The sequence below is a fragment of the Opisthocomus hoazin genome, chromosome 3 (assembly GCF_030867145.1).
Source record: "Opisthocomus hoazin isolate bOpiHoa1 chromosome 3, bOpiHoa1.hap1, whole genome shotgun sequence".
Classification (NCBI taxonomy): Eukaryota; Metazoa; Chordata; class Aves; order Opisthocomiformes; family Opisthocomidae; genus Opisthocomus; species Opisthocomus hoazin.
In genome coordinates this window covers 11,055,693-11,068,857 of record NC_134416.1, presented here as the reverse complement: position 1 = coordinate 11,068,857, position 13,165 = coordinate 11,055,693, and the positions used below count along the sequence as shown (strand labels likewise).

Genomic DNA, 13,165 nt, shown 5'->3' with positions numbered 1-13,165 from the left:
TTATATAACAATAAGTACGCTCTTGATGTAAAGAGCTACAAGACTCATTTGCCTTCCTGGTGAAGCCAAAGCCTGAAGGGTCTTGTTAGAAAGTATCTGAGTCTTAGTCCCTTCCAGCTGGGGGCATTTGAACTCAGTGGATGCATATAACTGCAAGGCTGAGCTATATTACCTGTTCTTAAATGCATGCAAGTCCCTCCTGAGCAAACTACTATTATGGCAGAATTTTAACATATGAAATAAAGAGGTTATATAAATGCTGTTATTTCCTGTAGAGGTCAAGACTCGGTGACTTGAGTCATTGCCATTCTAAATATATGACAATAAATGTAACTGCTTACAGATTTATAGAAACCCACTGGTACGACAATAAAAAGAATTTTATTTCTTTTGACTGTTTTCAGATTAGCCATCCCACAAGATTGCAGTCGACACAATCTTAAAAAAAAATCCACAACAAGTCAAAGGAAAATCTCGTTATTATCATATTTATAGAAAATTGGTATGGATAGCCCATTAGACATCATCTTGTTTCAAGAGCAAGATTAATTCTACCAAAATCTTTCCTGACAGATATTTTTCAAACATGATTTAAAAAACTCTAGATTCTACTGCACTCCTTAGTGACCTATACTGTAACGTACCACTGTCCTTATCTTCAGGAAGTTTTCAGCCCTATAAAACTTCCTGTAATTTACCATATTTATATTTTCTCTCCAAGGACAGCAATCAGTGGCTACATTCTTCTTTCTCTGACTGACACTCCTATCAGTGCCTGCACGATATCACTAAAAAAACCCAGACAGAAGCGGAGTCCTTGCATATTGGCAACCTGAATTCAGTCATGGAAGAATGACAGCAGCAGAACATAATGAAATCTCATATCTGTTAGCAAAAGACAAGGCAAACCTCCAAAGCAGCAAACTTCAGCATACCTACTCCAATGATATAATAATCATAACTATGATTAATTATTACAGAATAATTATTGCTGCTGTTGTGTTATAGTTATTATAATTGTTATTGTTATTACTGTCACTAAGTGCTTTCCTGATCTGATCTAGAAGGAAATAAATATTTAAAAAGCATAAAGTTCAAATGAAAAGGCACTGCTACATACATAGCCAAAAGGTGTTCTACAAGAAGAAAGAGTGATGAAAATGTTACTTGTAGTCTATCAGTGAGATATTTACCTTCTTGGCTCAGGCTTCAACACCCGCCAGGTTGTCTGACATGATAATCTGCCTACTTGATGCAAAGCTGTCTCATTTTTCTGAAGATGTCCACATAAATCAGAAGTGTACTGTATTTGCATACAAGCCCCCACGCTTTTACCCTGTGATATTGTATAGAGCCAGGCCCACGGTATTCAATTACCATTATTTTCATCTAAGTACGGCTGCTAAGCAAAGCTTGGTACATGCCTTTCCTCACAGATATTAGATTTGTCATGCTTTAGAGTCTTATTTGAGATGTGTAAATCAGGAACCAAATCAGACTAAACTCACTGTGTGGGCAGTGGAGTGAGAAAAATCTCTTTATTGGGACCAGCATGACTGAAAGCAATTTTTGGGGATGCCTGTTTTTCTGCACTGAGTATAGAAGAAGCTGAAAGTGGCTATGCCTATAGTTTCATGGTTTGGTACTTCAGCTAAGGTGAATCTGGGCCGAAGGGGTTTGTCAAACCACTAAACGAGCAAGGCAAGGTATGTATAGAATTTATGCTTTTTAACGTCTTTTTACATGCTGTGGTTACAGGCTCAGCTTGACCTGCTCCATTCATTCTTTGAAGATATGTTCTGGGTTCGTTGACACTTCTCATTTTTTTATTAATGTAATTACTGGGAGAACTGTGATATAAGATACTTACTATCTATAGGCATTACTTGGATTGACAGTGTAGAAGAAAGAATATCAGAATGGCAGAAAATTACAGATGGTCCTCAAAGATTAGATATATTGACAGAAAGTAGAAAAAGGGTTTTAAAAATAGGTGATACTCATGAAGGACAAATAATCAGATACTTCAGAAATACATAGTTTGAGCAACAGATTGAATTTCCTGAAGTTGTGGTATTTTGCCTTTTATGTTTCAATCATAGCTGGCTTATAAACATATTAGTTACCGAGTCCTGTAACAAGCTAAATAATTCATAAATCATCTTTTCCTGTATGATATTCCCTGGTTCCCTGTAAGCTTACAATATTGATGATGGCTCCAAGAAAATTAATCAGAATGGATGCAAATATAATGACATTCCTGGCCAGGTAGGTTTCATTAATCCAGCAGCAGGTTTTCCGGAGCATTAAGGGTAAACATTTGTAATCCTCTGCTGTAGTGATTAGCACAAGAGCGGAGTGCAGCATAATCAGAATAGAAAATTGAATGACCATTGGTATCACCCTGGGAAGAAAAAAAGAAGAGAACCCAGTATTAAACCTCAACACAATACCATCTAATCAAAATAAATGTGTAAACATTTAAGAATATGAAAAATCAGTTGTCATAAATCTGAGATGGTGAGTCTAGGAAATAACCCAGAGAAAGCAGAGATTAGTTCATGTTCCGTAGGTTTGCCATCGCTTCACATGGTTTCTTGCTGAGAAAATCCTGCTGAAGAAACAAGCCAGGGAAATCTTTGCCAGTGCCCATATCTGTCTGTATAGACTCTGAGCAGCAGGAATGCCCTTTCTTTTGGGACTCAGCTGTCCCTTAAGATTCCTTCAGAGCAAATCTATTCAGCCTACAGGATCTTGATGACACTTATGTGTGAGCTGGTTACCCCTCTAGCAGGCTAGCCTGGGGGCAGTTAGGAGAGTGTTGTTTTGTATACAGCACAACATAGGTGTCTTAAACTTAGACTATACTGACGGTCATAGACTCTAAAGTGAGTACAATAAATGCAGCCCGATTTCTGGAGTAAGTCAGGATATAACAATTGCATAAATGCATGATTCCCCTTCTTTTAATTAATAGTGGACCAACTGCAGCTGAGAATCTCATTGGTTTCTAAAAAAGCAGAAGAACTGTTCTACTGTTTTTGTGGAAGACCTTTAAAATATAAAGCAGATGATAAGGTGTTCTATGATCCAAACTAGTTTAAATAAAGCATGTTGTTAGGCATAACCTATAAACATTGTTCTTGCAAATGTGATCCTTAATCAAGTCTTGTTAAATGCCTTTGCAGAACAGGCAGTTCAATTCCTTTGAATCAACTGTTAAAAAACATATGTTTTGCTAGTCAACTTTTGTTATCTTGTTCTAAATCTATTCCTTTTTCTTGCTTAAATCTGGGACCTGAAGTTAATCAAGTAACCCACATGGCTGGGAAATGCAGCAAAAGTTTTACTTTGCCTAGAAGAAAGCACTCCATACTTCACAAGTCAAGTTTTTTTGTCCCCATTTGTGCCAGTCATTGTCCTTCTGGGTCTCTTTTCCCAAAGATCAAACTCATGCAAATTAAAAGTAACTAATTCCACTGCTCCTGAAAACCTCTCCCCTCATCACTGTGCTTCCTTTGCCCTTTTGCCATAAGAAGAATGATTAAACCTGAGGCTTTGAATTAAGTAATTAAAATTTCTAGTAACCTAGTTGTATATATGCCAGTGCACTACAGTGATTTAATCACACTGTCTCACAGAAAAAAAATCTTTCAAAGCTGACTGCCAGGGTGCTCCAGGGAGACTTCTGCTCTTGCAGGTGGCTGAATGTAGGTAAGGTGTACTCCACGCATTAAGCCTTCTGTAAATGTATATTTTGTGCTATTGAAAACATGACATTTCAGATTTTGCTACACATAACCTATTCCTCTTTATTTTGGGCAGGGTGCAATGCTATTCGTACACTTGCGTCCTGCAGTAAGACAAATTTAAGGGTGTAAGGTGGAAATAGAAGTGAAAACATCAGTACAGATTTTCTTTCCTCAGTTTTCAGTAGGTCAGCCAGATCCACTCCCTGAATCTGAACAGACTGTATCTCAACTTACCTGACATTCTCCTCAGTTACAGGCTATTCAAATTTGTCTTTAGAAGAACAAATTCCAAACTCATACAGATTTGAATTCAGATCTGTGATTTGAACCTATTAGCTTCACAAAGCCTTGACTCTAGAAAGTTTCACCAGAAGCTAATACGTATGTAGCCAATGAGAAGAGGAAACCACACTGAGATAATGGCAGAAGAGCATACATGGACATAGCAGGACAAGCTTGAGAATCAGCCTGTGTTGGAACAGGCATTTCTTAGTTCTGGCCCTGTTTGCAGCTGACGCATAGAGCCCAAAATATTTGCCCAAAGGAGACACCAAAGATGCACTGGCTAGTTTGTGTGAAAACTGTGAGTACCTCTTCTTCACAGTACCGATGTTTTTAGAAAATACCTTGAGGAAACAAAATACATGAAAATGTTTATGTTCAAAAGGAAATACGATTTTTGGAAACAAGTAGGCATAAGTGAGAGTATAAGTGGGGAAACCTTGATCATGCTGAGGGAAAAGACATCAGTAACATATGCAGCACAGGTGTCAGACTGGAAGACAATTTAAGTGCAGAACTGTACTCCTGTATGCTTTAGACTGCTTAATTTTAAATACTTCTACAAGAATATTCTGATTTTTAATGCCCTAATACAGCTGTGATGACAGAGTCATATGCATTAAATCTGATGATGTTTTAAAGACAAGATTTGCATAAACATTATTCTTTTCTGATCATCCAAACAGACTTGCTGTGACAATGACTCCTTTGTAATATCAGGACGGAGTAACATGCAATTTTTTTCAAACTTTCTTTTCTATCGCCTACTAAAATTAATCAAGCTAACACAAAAGGATGATCAAGGTATAGGATTTTGAAAACAGCATGCAAGCCTCATAATAACTTACAGTCCTCATAATAACTTACAGTAATGCAGCTATGGCTTATATGTACAGCTCCTACTCTCGCAACCTCAAAATTAGTGAGACTTGCAGTGTAGGAGTCCAGAAAAGAAAAAGGTTTAAACAGATAAGCAGAAAATGAGGCTGTAGTTAAAAGAGAGTTTTTCTTTTGGAACATGTCTGAACTGCTATAAATAAGATACATATGAAAAAGATGATATTTTTTGTAGTATGAATTTATGTTACAAAACATTTTGAAATAAAACGTGAAAAATATCAGAATGGAAGTTTGCTTCCCTAATGAACTGAAATAAGATGAATTATGCATTAACTTCCCTTGAGAGATTCCATGTGATAATATTTGCTTTGACACTGTTTTACTGATGTGCCATTGGTATGAAATGCTATCTTACACTTGGGTCAGCGTTTCACTTCATCAAGCTTTGTCAGATTTTTGTGTGTGAGTTTTAATACAGGACACAGTGGAGCTGCCCAAGAAAGTCCCATCCTCTCCAGCAAGTTCACCCAGAAGTAAAGCTGATTTTTGAAAGAAGGAGCAATGTAGCCAGTAAAAACAAACCCTGTTATGAAGGGAAGAGTGAATAATGAAGAAACAAACATTGGAGCAGGAGCCACAGATTTCATCATGTGCAACTAAAACTTTGTGGGAAGAGTCTCAGGACGTGCTGAAAGTCCAAATCTACCAAGTAGAGACACAATGCAACAAAGTCTGGAGAGCAGCTTCTCTCTGCGAAAATACACAGAAAGCCAAGCGAGAGACAGGCAATAAAGCCAGGGAAAAGCTGGACAATATATTTATGGAGAGCTAGTCAAGGGAGTCAAGAGGCTCATCAAGAGGGCTGTGTAGTTTAGAATATAATTTATCTCACTGCACAGCAGTCATAGATGTATTCAGATAGAAGGCACCTTGAGATCCACTGATTGACCCGTTCTCCAGTGGCTATACTTTGAACCCAGGTTATTGATGCTGACAGATAGTTATGTGAGATTAATTCCTTCAGTTTCCCACACTACAGCAGTATTCTGAAATCACCTGCTTGCTTTCCGAAGCCAAATGACTGAGATCCTCTTTGGAATTGATAGATCCTATCTATATCTCAGATATATATAGACAGTCTGTATGTGCAGATGTCACCTCCCAATTCTGCAGACCTAGCCTGACCCAGCTCTAAAAGAAACCAAATTAAGGCTTTCAAAAAGATTAGGGTCAAGCCTCAATAGGTCAGACCTGAAGACACTAAACATGAGTACTTATTTTGGACTACCAAACTCTACATGTAAAACTCAGTGCTATTGAATTAAGGTACTGTAAAGGGAACATCTAGGGACCTAAGTCTGGGATATCAATCTAAAATGCAACATAATCTGCTTAGGTGCCGAGAAACCATGGCCTTGTATTTGTTCATTATAAATACATAGCTGTTGAGTTGAACATTGATGTGTTTGTCTCTTGTTTATACCTTCTTGATATAAAAACAAAACTGAAGTCTGCACACCTATGACCTCCTAGATGATCAGCCGAGTATCTGTGCTGAGATTTTGTTGGCAGCATGCTGATAGGATCAAGTAGAGCAGAAGACATAGCCAAGGCTAAAGCAATAACAATAAACAGCCATAATACTCTTCTGTCCATGAACTTCTCCTAAAACTAGGACACCTGGGTTGCACCCCTCTGCAGTCAAGAAGCAATTCAAGACCAAATGCTTTTCTTTCTAGCGGTTCCCCTACTATCAAGATCAAGTGAAATTTGAAATGGAGCTATTGCCTTCCCTCTTCCTTGTGTACAGTTGCAAATCAAGAGTTCAATAAGAAGGAAAACTTACATAAAATAAAATATGTAGATATTTAAATGAATAACTGTTTGAAATCTATTTTTCTCCCCTCACAAGAATAATGCAGTGAAAAACTGACAAAATTAAGAGTAGTTCAGCATTCTACTCTAGTATGATCTATTGCCTGTGTGACCATATAGAAAGTTCATTGCAGGAAATGAATCAAACTCTCAGGCCTCTCAGACGGAGAGGATGAATCACTGCAAGGCTGGCAATGTAACTTAATGGCTTTATAGAGGATAATTACAGCAGAAATATGACTTTAATTTATGTCACTTAGAGTAATTTCCCCCACTCTATATTTCAAAGAATGAAAGCTATGGCAAAGATTTTTAAATTCTGTGATGTGCCTGCCCTGTCAGGAAAATGTATGAATGGATCAAATATTTATCCTGCAGGAGACAGCTATAAGCTAAGGTAAAATTCTGAAACTCCCATATACAGCAAATGCAGTAATAAAAAGATGATTCCCTTCTTCAACACAAAGATTAAGGCAACCTATCTGGGAAAGTCCCTGAAGAACCTTAGTAAAATATATTTTACGATCATTTAAATAATGTTTTTTTTTCACTGTGTTTCCAGAAATCCCCAAAAGACTCAGCCCATGAAACCATTCAAACATGTGCTTAAGCAAACACAAAATTCCATCCCTGTTCAGCAGATTTCTGAAGCATGCACTGAAAGATACTTGAATGTTTTCTTAGGAAATGGGTAAGTTACTATGAGGAGTGTGAATTATAATTTGTTAGCTGTTCCATGGAAATGATGTCCATGGTCCTTCACTGTGGTAGTTTACTTCTGTGATATCTACTAGAAATGTAACAGATGAGCATGCAGTTATCTCCAAGACTCTGAATTCAAATCCTGCCTAACTTTGTGATGGCTTGTTCATGTGCTCATAGCTTGAATTTGAACTTCCGGATTATTTCCTCATTCACAGATTTAAGTATATTGAAACTTTCTCACTCAAAACCCCTTGTCCTTTTATTTTAGGCTTTCTCAGCTGTTGAGTGCTACTCATTTAACAGGCCTGCTTTTTTAAAACTGAAAAACATTTTTTGAAGCAGAGTACCAGAACTTGAAAATCAAAGACCAAAATTTGCCTTCTTAAATCTTCACAGTAATCTTCAGCTCCTGAAAGAACAGAAGAACTGCCATAAAGCATCTGTGTGGCTCCAAGTCTTCTCTCTCAAAAGGGACAGCAGTAAATATTCTTTCCCTAAATATCTTCTCTTGTTCCAACAATCAACCATTAAGAACATTCTTGAGGTCAAGGTTCTATAATTTTGTTTAAAAACCTCTGCTGACCTTATATGTTAGGAATTTATCTAATCTTTATCTGATCCTATTTATATTTACATCCTCTTTAACATTCAGTGACAAAAAAGGTCCACAAAACATTTGTGAAGTGCAGGGAAAAACACAAGACTACTGTGCAAGATGGGAAACCGGAAAGTGTGACAGCTGCAGGCAGTGTGGTTATGTGACTCCTTCTCTCCTAATTTCAATGACACTAGACACCCTCACAAGAACTAACAGAGATGGATCAGTGCAGATAGAAAAAATGTCATGTTTTTTTGCTAATATAGCAGTGATTGATATAGCAGCAGAAATCTTTTCGGAAAACAGTTTCTATTAATAAGATCCATAAATCTTCTTGTTCATACTGAGAAAAAACCAAAAATAACAGCTACCAGAAGTGAAGAATTTTGAATGCATATTAGGAGAAGGCCTGCAGAAAAGCAAAGAAATTTAGTATTAGAGCAATATAGCTCATAAGGAACAGCAGAAGGTTAGGTACTATGGGTATATTCCCGGCTGAGAACAAATACAAAGTACGTGGCTGGGCTGTCACCAACCATACGAAATTTAATAAGAGTAAGTAAAGGATTCTCCACCTGGGACAGGGTAAATCTGGTTATACATACTTATTGAGGGGTGAAAAGCTGGAGAGTAACCCCACGGAAAGAGATCTGGGGTTTGGGTTGGTGGCCAGTTGAATATGAGTCAACAGTGTGCCCTGGCAGCGGAAAGGGCCAACCATGTCCTGGGGTGCATCAAGCACAGTGTAGCTAGGCAGTCAAGGGGAGGTGATTGTCACACTCTGCACTGCAGTGATGTGGCCTCACACTGAGTACTGTGTGCAGTTCTGGGAGCCTTAATATAAGAAGGGCATCAGACTACTAGAGTGTGTCCAGAGGAGGGTGACCAAGATGGTAAAAGTCCTCAAGGTCAAGACTTACGAGGAGTGGGTGAGGTCATTTGGCTTGTTCAGCTTGGAGAAGAGAAGGCTGAGGAACGACCTCATCACAGTCTACACCTTCCTCACAGTAGGCAGTGGAGAGCAAGGTGCTGACCGCCTCTCTCCGGTGACCAGCAATAGGATGCAGGGAAATATAATGAAGCTGTGTGAAGGGAAGTTCAGACTAGGCATTAGGAAAAGGTTCTTCACTGAAAGGGTGGTTGGCCACTGGAACAGGTTCCCCAGGGAAATGGTCACAGCACCAAGCCTATCAGAGTTTAAGGAACATCTGGATGATGCTTTTCGTCAAATGGCTTAGTTTTAGGTAGTCGTGCGAGGAGCAGGGATTTTGACTCGATGATCCTTATGCGTCCCTTCTAACTTGAGATGTTCTGTGATTCTACTGCTGCAGAGTGCAGTTGCCTTTCTGCATCTTAATACCTTTTTGGTACTCTTATACATAAACATTCTGAACCAGGTCTTCCAGAGATAGTCAAAGAAATATTGCTTCATTACTGTAACACAATAAACATCTTATTTCTTATACAAGTACTGTATTATCAAGATTATTCTACAGGCAGCCATAAATTAATGTGCATCTGAGTGTTAGAAACCACCAAAGAATTATGTTCATCCAAGCACTTCTATTTCAGCACTTGCTCTGCCAAAGACCAGACGGGACCAGGGACATATTTTAGTAGCATTCATGTTCTGCTGGCTCTGCTATGATGCTAGAAAACTGACCATAGTCCTTGTATACACCTTTGTGCTCTCACTATTAAATAGTAGACAAAAATACCAGTTGATGGATTTGACTGTGTGAAATGCGTGAACACAGAGGTCACAAGAATGTCACAATTTCGTCACCTTGATAGGAAGTTGTTGCTTGGTCAGCCTCAGATAAAAGAAGAAGTAGGAAAAGATCTACCAGATCACCTTCTTGCTGCTTCTTATTGGCACAAGATTGCTTTCTCCAGCTGGGTAACATGTATCATTAACAACAAAGCAGAACAATTTTGTCATGTAGCATGTAAGAAACAAAACCAGAACAATCACTGATTCTGAGTGTTATTACCAGTCACTTAGTAAAGAGGCATGGTTTTCAGTCTGGATCATGTTTTCCCTCTACACTGGAAGCAGCAGGGCATACCGTGTCAAACTTTGGTAACCCAAAGTTCCCACTTACCTCAGTGGGGGTTCTGCTTAAAACACATAACAACATAATGTCGGTAGATGTTGCTGTCTCACCTGAAAACATGTAGCTGCAGATTATGTGATAACAGAAGTAGATAACAATGAGAAAAAAGTGAAAAAATATTCCCGAACGTTTTGGAGGACAAGCAGATTTTATTGGCTTATTCCACACCAGTCCTAGCAATCTTATCGCACTGCTTCCCCAAGAGCACCTTCAGATATATAGCAATATCTTTCTGTATTTACCTGGAAGAAGGAAGTAAGCTCTGGATAGCGGTGATAAATACAAGAACAATAAATGCGCACACCAAGTTTGATTTGAATACTTCATCCCGCATTTGAGAATACTAGAATAAAAAAAGAAAAGAAGAGTAAATTAGCTGTTAACCCATGCAGGAGTTTCATAAAGACTGATGTGTATGTGGAAATTACCAGGAAATGTTAAATCAACAAACCTGAATGTTTTTTTAAAAATGAAGCACAACAAATGAATCACTAATAAGCTGGTAAAATAATTTATATAGGAGAGCAAAACTCGGTAATTTGCAATACAAAATTGTTTTACCTGGTTGCCTCTTTTGCAACATTATTTGCTTTTAAAATACCCAGGTAGATATTAGAGGCTTGTGCTGCTGAACAGAATACTAAATACTGAATGGCTTAACTAGAGGAACCATGGGTTTCCTCACCTGAAGACAAACGCTGAAGTCAGCTGTGACTGTCTGAATGCGTGACGTTATGGAGGTGTCTCCATGATTGCCACATTGAGGCCATTCTGTTTTCTTTTACTTTTCTTCTTAAAGAAAAGCACGTAGTTTGAGACATTCTGTGACTGTTTGGGATGTGGGTCTGTATACTAACTTATCCAGAGGCTGTACAGAATCTTGGCAATTTGGGCATGCTCCAAGGAGGAAGTGAAGGTGTTATTATGTAAAAGACAATTTGAGGTGCATTATTATTATTATTTATTGCAAATGCATTTTTCTTCAGCATACCAAACCACTGAAAATGCTAGCAGATTCCCCTTTTAAGGCAGTTGCTGAGAAAAGGAGTAACAAATACACTGGTGAATCACGGTGGATCAGTTAAAGTGGAAACATTACCCAGGTTCTCAGCTGATATTTATCACTGTTAATTCAGTGAATTTCCAATTGTTTACAGTAGGTAAAGACGGATCCATAGACATGTTTTTGTAAATCTATTTATCCTACACTGAATCTGCTAGACTTTCTTCACTTAATAAAAAATCCCACAGATGCCTGTCCCTGTCATTTTTCCTTTTCTGAACAATAATCTGTTTTATTTAATCTCTAGCAGCTTTGAGGGAGCTAAGAGTTACAAGTACAGAACAAAAAGGAAACCAGAGTCAAAGAGAGATCAGATACCAGAATCTTTCTCCAGCAATTTGGAAATAAGGCAAACTGCAGTTATAAATACCTAGAGAGAATTATAATTGAGAAACACGAAAAAAGCCTAAGAACACTTCCACAGAGGAATATCCACAACTCTGGGCAATCTGTGCCGGTGCCTCACCACCCCTACAGTAAAGAATTTCTTCCTTATATCCATTCTAAACCTACCCTCTTTCAGTTTAAAGCCATTACCCCTTGTCCTACTGCTACAGGCTCTTGTAAAAAGTCCCTCTCCAGCTTGCTTGTAGGCCCCCTTCAGGTACTACTGACAGGCTGCTGTAAGGTGTCCTCGGAGCCTTCTCTCCTCCAGGCTGAACAGCCCCAACTCTCTCAGAGTTTCCACAAAGGAGAGGTGTTCCAGCCCCCTCATTATTTTCGTGGCCCTCCTCTGGACCCGCTCCAACAGGTCCATGTCTTTCCTGTGCTGATGGTTCCAGACCTGGATGCAGGACTCCAGGTGGCATTGCACCAGGGCAGAGTAGAGGAGCAGAATCACCTCCCTCAACTTGCTGGCCGCATAGGATACAGTTGACCTTCTGGGCTGTGAGCACATATTGCTGGATCATGGTGGGCTACTCATCCCCCAGACCCCCCCAAGTATTTCTGCTAAGGGCTGCTCTCAATCCATTCGCTGCTCAGCCAGTATTTGTGCTTGGCATTGCCCCGACCCACATGCAGGACCTTGCACTTGGCCTTGTTGAACTTCATGAAGTTCGCACAGGCCTGCCTCTCAAGCCTGCCCAGGTTCCTCTGGAATGCATCTCTTCCCTCCAGTGTGCTGACCACACCACACAGCTTGATGTCCTTGGCAAACTTGCTGAGGGTGCACTTAGTCCCACGATCCATGTTGCCAACAAAGATGTTAAACAGCACCAATCCCAGTGCTGACAACTGAGGAACGCCACTAATCACTGGTCTCGACTTGGACATCAAGTCGTTGACTTTGAGTCAACTCTTTGAGTGTGACCATCCAGCCAATTCCTTGTCCACTGAGTGATCCATCCATCAAATTCATGTCTCTCCAATTTAGAGACAATAATGTGGTGCAAGACAGTGTCAAATGCTTTGCACAAGTCCAGCTAGATGACATTAGTTGCTTTTTCCTTAGCCAGCAAAGCTGTAACCCCATCATAGACGGTCACCAAATTCGTCAGGCACAATTTGCCCTTATTGAAGCCTTGCTGGCTGTGACTAGTCACCTCCTTATTTTCCATGTGCCTTAGCATAGTTTCCAGGAGGATCTGCTCCATGATCTTGCCAGGCATAGACATGAGACTGACTGGCCTGTAGTTCCCCAGGTCTTCCTTTTTTCCCTTTTAAAAAATGAGGATTATGTTTCCCCTTTTCTAATCAGTGGGAACTTCACTGGACTGCCACAACTTCTCAAATATGATGGATAGCGGCTTAGCAACTTCATCCACTAGTTCCCTCAGGACCCGTGGATGCACCTCATCAGGTTCCATGGACTCGTGCACCTTTGACTTTCTTACATGATCTCAAACCTGATCTTCTCCTACAGCGGTCTGTTCTTCATTCTCCCTGTCCCTGACTTTGCCTTCTGTAACTTGGTCTGTGTGGCTGGAGCACT

General features: G+C 39.4%; 1 protein-coding gene across 2 annotated transcripts in view; it reads right to left on the bottom strand.

Moving 5' to 3' along the window:
• ADCY8 (adenylate cyclase 8) overlaps positions 1-13,165 on the bottom strand; it is a 141,195-nt gene that overhangs the window by 30,669 nt on the left and 97,361 nt on the right. For both annotated transcript variants that reach the window (XM_009941668.2, XM_075415543.1), the window contains 2 exons: positions 10,412-10,512; positions 2,203-2,404 (listed from right to left, as the gene is read on the bottom strand). In XM_009941668.2, the coding sequence (XP_009939970.2) occupies positions 2,203-2,404; positions 10,412-10,512 (303 nt within the window). The remainder of the gene's footprint in view (positions 1-2,202; positions 2,405-10,411; positions 10,513-13,165) is intronic.